Source organism: Coenobita brevimanus, chromosome 49 (assembly GCF_032717465.1).
Source record: "Coenobita brevimanus isolate Jiangsu-jjx chromosome 49, ASM3271746v2, whole genome shotgun sequence".
In the NCBI taxonomy this organism is placed as follows: domain Eukaryota; kingdom Metazoa; phylum Arthropoda; class Malacostraca; order Decapoda; family Coenobitidae; genus Coenobita; species Coenobita brevimanus.
Genome location: NC_137002.1, coordinates 21225498 through 21238464, shown reverse-complemented (window position 1 = coordinate 21238464; position 12967 = coordinate 21225498). Strand labels below are relative to the sequence as shown.

Genomic DNA, 12967 nt, shown 5'->3' with positions numbered 1-12967 from the left:
GCATCTGGCTATTGACTGATAGATAAAGTCATCAGCACCTATTGCTATATAATGGCTGAGAACTGAATGCATGTTGATATGACATTTTTTTCCCTCAAAATTTTCACTCGAATAACTTCCTGGTGCAGGTCAACTGAGTGGATAGACTGGGTGTGCGAGCCAGACTTAAGGCCCGTATTCTCGATGGTTCAAGAAGCTCCCTAACACCACTGCCTTACTGATTTATTTTTGTATGTGGCTGGTACTTGAAGCAGTGCTGTTTACTTCTTCCATCACTCTTATTCTTCTTTTTCTGTGTCTGCCCTCCTCTCTTCCTATTTCTCTCATCTTTCCTGTCACTTTTTATTACTCCCCTCTCCCTTTCAGGTGGTTTTACATTGTTTGACAAGCCTAATGGTTTCCTGTAAGCCAGGAATATCGTTCTGTACGTAATTGACCTGAGAATGGTGATATTAGAATAAATTAATGAACACAGAAGACAGGAAGGTAAAATAAGCAAAATAAATTGCTTAGGAAGAAATGCTAGGGAACTTCCCTAGCTGACGAGAATACAGGCTTAAGTGTGCAAGCTGGGAGAGTGGCAGAGTTTCGTCTGATAATAATATTAAACAAAACTCTCTTTGTCGAGTCGTGTGCAGTTGATCTTAATCTTGTAGTATTTATGGTTGGTGGAGGTGGCTTGGGGCAGGTCAGTGGAGTGGAGGGGCTGGATCTGGCGGAGAGGCATGTAGGTGCGAGACCCCTGGCTGGTTGGACTGCCACTGCCCTGTAGAAAAACAATTAAGAACTGGTGTTATGCTGGGGGAAGGCATTAAGAACTGAGGTTAGTGCTGGGGGAAGGCATTAAGAAATGGTGTCAGTGCTGGAAGAAGGCATTAAGAACTGGTGTTAGTGCTGGGGGCAGGCATTAAGAACTGGTGTTAATGCTGGGGGAAGGCATTAAGAACTGGTGTTAATGCTGGGGGAAGGCATTAAGAACTGGTGTTTGTGCTGGGGGAAGGCATTAAGAACTGGTGTCAGTGCTGGGAGAAGGCGGTAAGAAATGATGCTAGTGCTGGGGACAGCCATGGTTAACTTCTGGGCTAATAATTATACGCGACAACTACGAATGTACTAAAAACACGTTCACTCAAGGCGTATACCTCAATGACTAACTGACGTAGCGTGATGCAAATAGTGTTAGATTAAAGCTCAATGTCAACGCTACACAGCGCTCTCGTCGTAAGCACGCTACACTGGCTCCTTGGCACTGTCTAAAAGGTTCGGTTTCTTTTTCGGACAGACCTCGTACTTTTCCATTAGTATCAGTGTTTGGAGAGGGAAGCCTTTATGTGGTGGCACTAATGTACTGTACATATGTGGGTGGCCTAACTGTCTGGGTATGTAAACGTTCTTCAACTACTTTCCCTTGCCCCAAAAAGAGGATGGTGAATGGCAGGAGAAAAGCATCTTCAGCCTGCAGTCTATTGGGTTTGCATTTCAGATGATCCTGGGTTTTCAACAGCGACACTACTGCTACTACGACTATTACTGCTACTACTACTATTACAGTTACTGCCACTGCTACTGTTACTAATACCACTTAAATTTTAAACACTTTGGTTTTATGAGAGGTTCATCAACGACTGATGCTTTTTATTAAAGGAGATGATGGCATCATATACAACACTTAAGAACTCACCCTTGGCTCTTTTTGTAGACTTGAGTAAAGCCTTTGATAAAATAGCTCATGTAATACTTGGAAAAAAAATTACTGACGTCTAATATTCCCAATGATATTACTTTAACTGTTATGCATTACTTACGGAATCAAAGGACAAACATTATCTGGCTGGGCAGCAGCAGCATGTATTGCTACACTGCTCAAGGTGTAAGACATTTTCTCTTCAATTTCTATATTATTGCCATAGTAAATGAAGTCTCAAACTGTCAGCTGGGAAGTAACAATGGCATTTTTAAGTTAAATATCTTAGCATTTACAGATGATTTAGTACTTCTTGCTGCATCAGTGGCGGACTTGGGGACCTTCTGTGCTTTACTGTGTTCCACACTGGTGGATCATAACTTGATTATCAACAAAAACAAAACAAAATACATTCTCTTTAATCCAAAGTCTTTTGTCAATGAACACCTAAAGCTGAAAAATGATCAGACAGAAATGGTACACTTATTAATATCTAGGTCATCATAATTATTTTATATAATTTTAATGACTTTGATTATATAGTTTATAGACTTACTAATTTTCCTGCTTCTCTTAATAGCCTTTTTAGAGATTTTAAGGATGTAAATACTGACACCTTTTTTTTTTTTTTTTTAATTCATACTGCCTTCCATGCTATGGCTTTCCATTGCGGAATTTTAATACAAGTTTTAAAACATACATTTTTAAATGAATTGAAGTGGCACTTGGTAAAACTTTGAAAAAAATAAAGAGAGAGTGGTGTTTCTATTAATATGCTAGTACACATATTACAGCCAATAACTGCAACCAGCTGTCACTGAGACACCATGTAGCTCTGGCTCAAGCAAGGAATATCAAGAGACTAATGAAAGTTCACAACCCTCTTATCAAAAGTAATAGTCCCCTTTCACTCAATGGCATGCTGATCAACAATGTTGTTCCCTGTTCAGAAAAGAATGTTGGGCAGATGTTCTTCAAGAATGCTTGGATGTCCTAACCTCTCGTATAGCCTACCACTGGTACAAAGACGTGAGGACAGGCGAGGTCCCTCTGTCTTGTATGGATATTAGTGCATTGGTTATTGTGGTATGGGATTGATTTATTTTTTAATAATGCTTTTTTACTATAAACAGTTTAGAGTATTTCCTTTTTATACTGACAAATTTATATTTTTCCTTTTTATTGATCTTTTTTTTTTGTTTAATTTTTTATTAAATTTTTGAATATGAGAACAGTTTTTAAAATGATTTTTATCGAACGAATTTTATACATTTTTTGCTTTTTACTCCTACAGTTTTATAATATCTTCTTATCTTTTACTTTTCTTCCTTATACTTTTTTAGCAAGATTTGTATTTTACCGCTTATCATTTTTTATGAATTTCATTATAGAATATTTTAACATTTTTTATTTGTAACATTGTCCTTTGGCCTCCTATGTTTTTTGTTTTTGTTTGTTTGTTTAAACCAACATGTGCTGCACTAAGATTCATTGCTTTTTTTTTTTTTTTTATTGTTTTGTTCTCGTATTGTTGCACATCTTTTTAATCATTTGTTTTCTTTTGTATCACACACTTATTGACTGTCAACTTAATTTTGTGCTATATTTTATATATAAATGAAAAAAAAAATGATCAATCTAATTAAATCAAAATGCTTTCATGTGTGTATGCCATAATGCATAATGTGTATGTTCAAGGCTGAAGTTCTATTACTACTACTACTACTGCTACTACTACTGCTATGTTTAGTTTTTTAAAATGATAATTTAGCGGAAATGTTATTCATTTAAAAGAATGTTTGGCCGTTGTGTCGCTTATTGTACATGTGTATGTGCAGTACGAAATAATGTTCATTGATTGACTACTGCTACTACTACTGTACTACTTCTACTGCTGCTGCTGCTGCTGCAGCTACTGGTATTACTACAACAACGGCTGCTAATACTACAACTATCACTACTGCTACTATTACTGCTACTGCTACTACTACTACTACTTCTACTTCTACTACTGCAAATACTACTATTACTACATCTATGACTACTATTAACTACCACTACTACTACTACTACTACTATTACTACTACAACTACCACCACCACCACTACTACCACTACTACTATTACTACTTCTACTACTAATTCTACTACTACTACTACTGCTGCTACTACTACTGATAGTATTACTGCTACTACTTACTACTGCTACTACCACTGCTTCATTATCTGAAATCTTAAGATCCTATATGAAAAGCATTAGGAATTAGCGTTAGTGGTAGTTAATGGATCTCTAGGTCAATTGCACTAGATATATGCCACTACATTACCAGAAATTACCAAAGTACTGAGTAGACCAATATTAGGGGACCAGTTTCTCTCTCTCTCTCTCTCTCTCTCTCTCTCTCTCTCTCTCTCTCTCGAACAGCTTGAAGGTCTCTGATGAATAACTATTCGTGACTGCATGAAATCTGATGGGCTTTCATTATGAGGTAGGAAGAAAGTCTCCTTGGTTACTAGTCAAATCAACGATCGTCTGACAACACTTGGGGCCCGTATTCTCTTCGGGTGAGAAAGCTCCCTAACACCTCTTTTCTGGCGATTTGCTTTTGGATATGACAGGTTAATATCGTTTTGTACATCATCTATGCAGAATGTGGCAATACGGGAAGGATTATTATAACAAAGAATGGGACAGTAAGGTGCAATAACAAAAATAAACCGTTAACCCCTTAACCGCGGGGCGTCACTTTCGTGACGCTTGGGAGCAAGGGATCATACCGCGGGGCGTCGCTTTTGTGATTCTGTGTTATTTTGAATTCACCCGGGCTTCCAAGTGGGGGCTTGTATCATCTATCAGTACTGCCAATGTCCAACACTAGTCAGCACTCCTAATCTCATCTGTACTCCCATCCATTGTTGACAATTTAGCCATTTCTCCCCGTTCTTGACTCTCCTCCCTACCCCACCTCCATTACCCTATCCTCTCGCCTGCCCGGCCGTGCTACGCTAAGTAAATCTTCCCTGGAATTTTTCACTGATTTCATCCATCGAAATAAGCCCTATGTCCTATTCTTATACCAAATAATATATACAAGAAAGAAATAAGGTAAGTGAGAGTGCCAAACACCTGGAATTGGCTAATTATCACCTGACAACACCTCACGTGCACTCGTTCGCTAATTTTCGCTGTTTTTTTCCCCTTGAAATATGCCCTATAATCTATTTTCGTAATAAATATACATGTAAGGAGGGAAGGAGAAGCCTAAGTGATATTTACATTCACCTGGAACTACCTAATTTATAATGTATTGTCTAGATTTCCTGCCAATCATATCAGTGCTAAACAAAGATGTTTCAAGATCTAACATTGGTAGCTCTGAAAATATATCTCCTAAGTAGGCCTCTAATCTATTTTCGAAATAAATATACATGTAAGGAGGAAAGGGAGAAGCCTAAGTGATATTTACATTCACCTGAAACTACCAAATTTATAATGTATTGTCTAGATTTCCTGCCAATCATATCAGTGCTAGACTTAGCTGTTTCAAGAAGTAATATTGGTAACCCTGAATAACCCCTTAGCAGGCCTTCACGCTAGCCCTCCGTTATCAGGTTACTCTCAACTTCCGAAGTGAGAGTACGTATGTTTCTTCTTGCTGACTTCAAGGCCTTTTTTCACCCCCATGCAAATGGCCCTGTGACCTTTACCCCCTACTAAACCTCGTGTGGAAAGAGGTAAAGGGCTGACAATTGATAAAAGAGTGACTACGATCTTTCTATTGAGTAAAACAGTGCAAGTGGAATTGTAAATAATGTGTAAATAATGTGTAAACAGCAAGTGAAAGTAATGAATGTAAATATACGTGAACAATGGAAAACAGTTTTATAAGTTATTTCAAGTGACAGTGCACAACACAGTGTAAATAAAATAGAAATGTAAATAACGTAAATAAAATAGAGAACGTAAATAGAAATGTAAATGAGTAGTATTATAAGAATACGAGTATATACCCTAGGAGTAATGAAAGTGAAAGTTTCACTCTAGCATGTCTGAATGCTATGAGTTATGAGAGTGAAGATGAAAGTGACATTCACTCTCAATGCCAGTATACAGGACGAGAAAGTGAATGCTACGTATTTTACTGAAAGAAATTGAATCCCTACAGTGACAATAAACTAATACTACTGAAGGAAACTTATGAATAAAGACTGTAGATATATATAAGTGTTATATAATAATAGAAATATAAAGTGTGAGGGGTTTTATGAATAATAAATGACAGACTACTAAGAGCGAACTAGTGCCAGTGCGACGATCAGACGCGCTCGTAATTTCCATTGCTTTCACAGTGTTTTTTTTTTTTTTTTTAGTATGGATCCCAAACTACTTGAAAATTGTAGAATAGTGTTTATAGTGTTTGTATCTGGCTGTGGTAATCATATTACGGGTTGTCGGGAAGTGTAAAGTGGAGACTTCGTTACCCTACTTCAGAGGTCTCCACAAGTCCTACGGTAACTGACGAAGGCTCAACAATCATTCCAGGAGAAAGCTGAAGGTATGTGCCATAAGCATATGTAATTTTATTGTTCTAGGACTAATAACTGATTTTTGGCAAATATTTTTTGAGAGTCTGTCGGAGCCCAAATAACCCCGCGGCACACGCAAGTCATTGGTAAACAAGCCCGTGGTGTAGGGGAAGCGGTGTTACGGAGCTTACTCAACTGACAACAATGTAGACTGAGTTGAAACGGGTTAAGAATCAGATGAAAATAAACCAGCCATAGTGTAGTGTTAAGGGAAGGGTTTGACCAGCTTGCCACACCCACTACTCTCAATGACACCTTTCCCTTAGCGATATATTTTTGGGTACTGGTGGTCAATGTAGTCCGCTGTGTTATTTATGCAGAGTATGGTGATATCAGAATTATTTAATTAAGCGGAAGAGGATAGTAAGGTGTAATAAGCAAAGTAAATCGCTTAGGAAAAGGTGTTATGGAGCCTTCTTACCTGACGAGAATACAGGTGGGATTCTCAGACGTATTTACAATGAATTCCTCATCGTAAATTAGGAGGTGTTTTTCAGGAAGAACTAGACAAGGGAAGATTTATTTACAGGAAGACGTAGACAATGGATGATTTTTGCACCCCTTTCCCTGACAGTCCTGTAGAAAATACTTATAACCGGCCTATATTTCTTTCTCGTAACCGAGACTTATTTATTTTAATTTATGAAACATTAAAAAGTCATCTCTCTCTCTCTCTCTCTCTCTCTCTCTCTCTCTCTCTCTCTCTCTCTCTCTCTCTCTCTCTCTCTCCACAAATGGCTATAGTGGTGGGTGAGGAACTGGTGTACACACAGATCCATTACACAGAATATAACCCATCACACTATCACATTATACATTATACAGACCATCACTAGATATAAAAGAATGCATAATAATAATAATAATAATAATAATAATAATAATATCAATAATAATAATAATTATTATTATTATTATTATTAGAACTATCTTCATTGTCCTGTTCAGTGCCCAGCCAGGTTTTGACAGATGGGGGGGGGGCAAGGAGGGGCCAAGCCCTATTTTGGGAGGCCCTAATGTTAGACATTATCCACAAATTAAATAATCGGAAATTTCAAATGTGGGGGGGGGGGGCAGTGGGGAGTCCAAGGGTCTGACAGGGGCAGCCCACCCCCAGGACTTGCTGTAGCTATGCCACTGGTCCTGTTCTTTCCCTGTGAATAAATCTTTGATACAAAAATGACAACATGTTAAAGCTGTTGTTTGTTGGAAGATCAGGGAAAGGGGTGTAAAATCTTCCCTTGTCTGGTTCTTCTTGTAAAAACATATGTAAATTATGACGGGGAAGAGATTGTATGTTTGAATAATGTTTACAAAACCTTAACACCAGATTTCTACTAAATAATAACAATTTCGTTGCACAGTTCTAAGTCAACTTTCTTCTGTGATGTTTCTTCAAGAAACTAAAAATAACCAAAATATGGTGGGGTCTTAAATGTGTGCCTGTGCTGACGGTTTGCTTATGTTTCGTCCATTAAATGTGATACATTTTTGCTTCTCAGTAGTGCATTAAGGTGAAAGATGGTATGGTTTTGTTTTCATTGGTGCAGCATGGTCCGGATTCACCCACTCAGTGAGCTGGCAGTGAGTGTCTCATGTTTTCAATTTTGAGACTGGATTCAAGATGGACTTCACCGACAACTAAAGGTAAGATTGGAAATTGGTCTGGTTTAGGCCTGAATGACACAGATCTAGGTTAGGTTAAGTGGTGTTTGGGTAGGTTAATGCCTGAAATGCTTGACATTCACCAGTTTATTTTCACCATCAAGATGAACATTAAAATCCCACCAGTATCTTGCTTATTTTTTTTATCTGTGGAAGAAATGTCACAGACAAAGGCTGACTTAGAAGTGTGCAACCGATTGATTCTCTTTATTATTTTGTAGGAATCTGGTGTTATGCCTTTGTAAACATTTACCACATGTACACAATTTTCCCACGTCTAGTTCTTCCTGTAAAAACATATGAAAGTTATGATGGGGAAGAAATTATGTCTGAGTATCCCGTCCTTGCAGTGCACCCACCCACCTGGGCAGTAAGGTCTAGGGGCTGGAGGGGTTCGTCTGGCGTCTCTGGTGTCTTGGACGGATCTTCTTCGTCACCAATATCAACCTCGTCTGGGGAGGCCTTAGTAGTCGGTGATGGAGGCACTGCAGGCAGGGACGGTAGTATCAGTTGTTGATTTATTTTTCATTATTACTATTACTGTTAATTATAATACCGGATAAGAACTTGGTAGGCTAGTGCAGAGTTTTGCTGATGTCTGTGAGCGTCTTGCCTTGAGTGTAAATATAGAAAAGAGTAAAGTGATGGTTACTGAGAGAGAAGATGACTCCCAGTGTGATGTTACAGTGAATGGAGAGAGATTGGAATTGGTGAGAGAATTCGAATACCTGGGTACAGTGATAGAATAGAGAGGAAAATGTGCAAAAGAAGTTGAAAGTAGAGTGATGCAAGGAAGAAAAGTAGCTGGTGCAATGAAGGCCTTGATAAGAAACAGAGGCTTGAATGTTGCAGCTGCACGATGCTTACATGAAAGAGAGTTAGTGCCAATTTTAACATATGGTTGTGAGACTATGGTGTGGCATGAAAATAAAAAGTCAAGAGTAAGAGCAGTATGGGACTGCTGAGGAATGTATGTGGAGTACAGAGAGTGGACAAAATACAAAATAATGTGATTCGTAAAAGATGTGGAGTGACGAAGTCGGTGGACACCAGAACTGAAGAGAGTGTACTGAAATGGTATGGTCATGTGGAGAGAATGGACAACAACAGAGCAGTGAGAAAGGTATATCTGAGCGAATTTGAAGGAGGGAGGGGACGAGGTAGGCCAAGGAGAAGATGGAAGGATATGGTAGATGAGTGTGTGAGGAAGAGAGGTTTGGAAGTCAGTAAGGCTAGGGGACTGACAAGAGATCGAGCTGGCTGGATGAATGTTGTGAAAAGTGCATGATCAGGGATTTGACACCTCTTCTTAACGTGGCAGCGTCCGGACTGACTCTGTTGCATACGTTTATGTGAAGCTACACAACATGGTGAATGTTTTTGGCGTATCTGATAGAGCCAGGATTCCGGGGGCTTGAATGATGAGTGAATGGAAGCGTGGCCCATTGGATTTGGCAAATTTGGTCTGTCTGGACATTGCTACTCCTCACCCTGCCCTAGGGTGGGAAAGGATGATGATGATGATGATGATGATGATGATGATGATGATGATGATGATGATTATAATCTGTTCGATCTCTGCTGAGAAGAGAAGAGCCTAAAGCTTTTGAAAGCCGGTAGCTGATTGGTTGTCAGAGTGCGTTCATTTTTAATGTATTTTAAATTTTTAGTACAAGGGTTACAATAACTACCTCTGATGATAAGCTTAAATCTATCTGTATATCTATCTATCTATCTATCTATCTGTCTATAGCCAGACGCCCTAATCCCGTAAGGGGTGGCCACAAACAAATCGCCTCCATGTTACTCTGTCCCCTGTCATTTTGCTGCCCTCCTTCCAACTTACACCCCCTTTCTCATACTGTATATACTGTAAACAGTTATCTGCATTGATTACTTTAAAAAAGAAATAGGCCTTACTAAGTCTACCACAAGGCCTAGATAGATGTGAAATTTTCAGTCCTGCCAAAACAACACTTTTGGGCAATGTTTGACGAGATCTTTTAGCTTGTACCCATAGTAAGGCAACTTAAGGTAAATTATACATCATTGCTATGACGCTATGCTGATTTGGCTGGAAACTGAACATTTCATACGTATCTTGGCTTTCTGATACACCTTGTAAGGCCTCATTAATAATAATAATAAAAATAATAATAATAATAATAATAATAAATAATAATAATAATAATAATTATTATTATTATAACAATAATAATAATAATAATAATATACATGTGGTCATGGTACTGAAGATGATGATGTTGATATAATAATAATAATAATAATAATAATAATAATAATAATTATTATTATTATTATTATTATAACAATAATAATAATAATAATATACTGTACATGTGGTCATGGTACTGAAGATGTTGATGATGTTGATATAATAATAATAATAATAATAATAATAATAGAAATAGTAATAAAATAATATAATCATCATTGTCATCAACTTCCTCTTCCTCCTCCTGCTCTCTCCTCACCTTCCTCCTCGCATCCCCCTCCTCCTGCTGTCCTGCTGGCTTCCTGGGCGGTGGTGTCTCTGCCTCGTCTTCGGCGCCGGCTACACTTCGACCGCATGGCGAGCACCAACACTGCCAGGATCAAGACAAACCCGCCCACCACCATAGCCAGTAACGGGGAGGACTCAGCCACGCCGGACATGTCTACAAGAGAGGCGTAATATGCATTAGTTTCAGTCAAAGCTCGTATTTTCATTGGTAAAGCTCTCTAACACCTTTTCCTAGGTGATTTATTTTGTTCATTACACCTGACTGGCATTATGTTAGACTCATGGTTAAAGAATCTCCCTAACACTTTCTCATAAGTGATTTATTTTGTTTATTACAGCTTACTGTCGCTCACCACTTCCACCAACATAGCCGACATCGGGGAGGACTCAGCCACGTTGGACATGTCTCCTAGGGAGGGTTCAAGAAGTTCCCTAACAACTTTTCCTAAGCGATTTGTTTTATTATACCTTACTATTGCTAGGTTAGGCTCAATTTTATGGCCTGTATTCTCGTTGGTTGAGGAAGTTCCCTAGCATCTTTTCCTAATCGATTTATTTTGTTTATTACATCTTACTGTCGTTATGCTAGGCTCAGTTAATGTTCATACTCTCGTCAGAAGAGGAAACTAACAACTTTTCTTAAGTGATTTATTCTGTTTATTACAACTTGCTATTTATAGGTTAGGTTCAGTTTTATGGATGGAATCCTCGTCGGTTGAAGAAGCTTTCTAATACCTTTTCCTGTGAAATTTCTTTTGTTTATTACACCTTCCTGTCCTCTTCTGTCTGGCATAAATCTTTCTAATATCACTATACTCTGCATAATAACCAACCATATGATGAATGCATCTTGAATTTGGTTCTCTGTTATATTGTTTTTGTTTTTCCAAGGAGGGAACAATCTAGCGGGCTTCTGTCCTTTGGTCCCTCTTCCTAGCAGAAAAAAAAAAAAAAAAAATATATATATATATATATATATATATATATATATATATATATATATATATATATATATATATATATATATATATATATATATTTCCAGACGCCTCAATCCCGTTTGGGGTGGCCACAAACAAATCGCCTCCAAGTCGCCCTGTCCCCCGCCATTTCACTGCCCTGCTCCCAACTCACACCCCCTCTCTCATATACCTCTCCACCCCATCCCTCCATCTCATCCTCGGCCTCCCCCTCCCTCTTCCCCCTACACCTCACTCACATACACTCTCTTCGTCAGTCTTTCACCCTCCATCCTCTCCACATGGCCAAACCACCTCAGTGTGTTCCTCATAACGCTTCCTATCACATCCACATCCACACCACAATGCTCCTTTATATCCTCATTCGTCAGCCTGTCTCTCCACGTGACTCCACAGGCTCCTCTTAAATAACTCATTTCCACTGCTCTCACTCTTGACTTGTGTCCTTCCAACAATGTCCAAGCTTCACTTCTGTACGTTAGAGTTGGTATCACAATACTGTCATGTAGTAACTTTTTCACTTCCATGCTCACTTCCCTGTTTCTTATCAATCCTTTCAAGGAACCAGCAACCTTTCTTCCCTGCTGTACCCTTTCAAGCACTTCACCCTCCAAACCTCCATCCTTACTCATCACACTACCCAAATACTTAAACGTACTCACATTTTCCAATTCCTCACCATCCAACCTCGCTGTACATTCACTAACTTCACCTCTCTCAAAGACCATCACTTTACTCTTCCCTACATTCACCTTTAGGTTCCGTTTCTTACACACTTTCTCAAACTTATCCACCAAGCCTTGCAGCTCCCCTTCGTCTTCACTCAACAACACAGTATCATCTGCAAACAACAGTACAGGGAGTTTCCAAACACTATCCTCTCTCACCAGGGCCACTCCAACATCCACTACCCTACCTTGTACCTCTTTTATTACCCCATCCATGTACAGATTGAACAACCATGGAGACATGACACATCCCTGTTTCAACCCAACTTTCAAAGAGAAAAATTCACTTAGTTCACCATCCACACGCACTGCAGCCTTCGCACCATCGTACACACTCTTCACAGCATTCAACAACTTCCCATCTACTCCATATATTCTTAACACTTTCCACAATCCTTGTCTATCCACCCTGTCATATGCTTTCTCCAAATCCATGAAAGCTGCATACAACTTCTTTCCCTTCTCTAGAAACTTTTCCACTAAAGATCTAAGAATGAATATCTGATCTACACAACCTCTTCCCTTCCTAAAGCCTCCCTGTTCTTCTCCAACTAATTTCTCTGTTCTTTCTCTAACTCTGTCTATAAGTATCCTACCATACACTTTTCCTATTATACTAAGAAGACAAATGCCCCTATGATTACCACACACTTCTTTTTCCCCTTTTCCTTTGTACAAGGGAATAATTATACCTGACTTCCAATCCTCCGGGACTCTACCTTCCTCCCAGGCCAATCTGCACATCTTCCACATCCATTCTACTACTATCTCTCCCCCATGCTTCAGCATTTCACCACAC

General features: G+C 38.9%; 1 protein-coding gene across 1 annotated transcript in view; it reads right to left on the bottom strand.

Annotated features, from left to right (window-relative positions):
- Positions 1 to 477: 477 nt before the first annotated feature.
- LOC145399437 (adhesion molecule nephrin-like) overlaps positions 478 to 12967 on the bottom strand; it is a 75673-nt gene continuing 63183 nt past the window's right edge. The window contains exons 15-17 of the mRNA XM_080272053.1: positions 10432 to 10614; positions 8300 to 8421; positions 478 to 766 (exon numbers count right to left, since the gene is read on the bottom strand). Of these exons, the coding sequence (XP_080128179.1) occupies positions 605 to 766; positions 8300 to 8421; positions 10432 to 10614 (467 nt within the window). The 3' untranslated portion in view covers positions 478 to 604. The remainder of the gene's footprint in view (positions 767 to 8299; positions 8422 to 10431; positions 10615 to 12967) is intronic.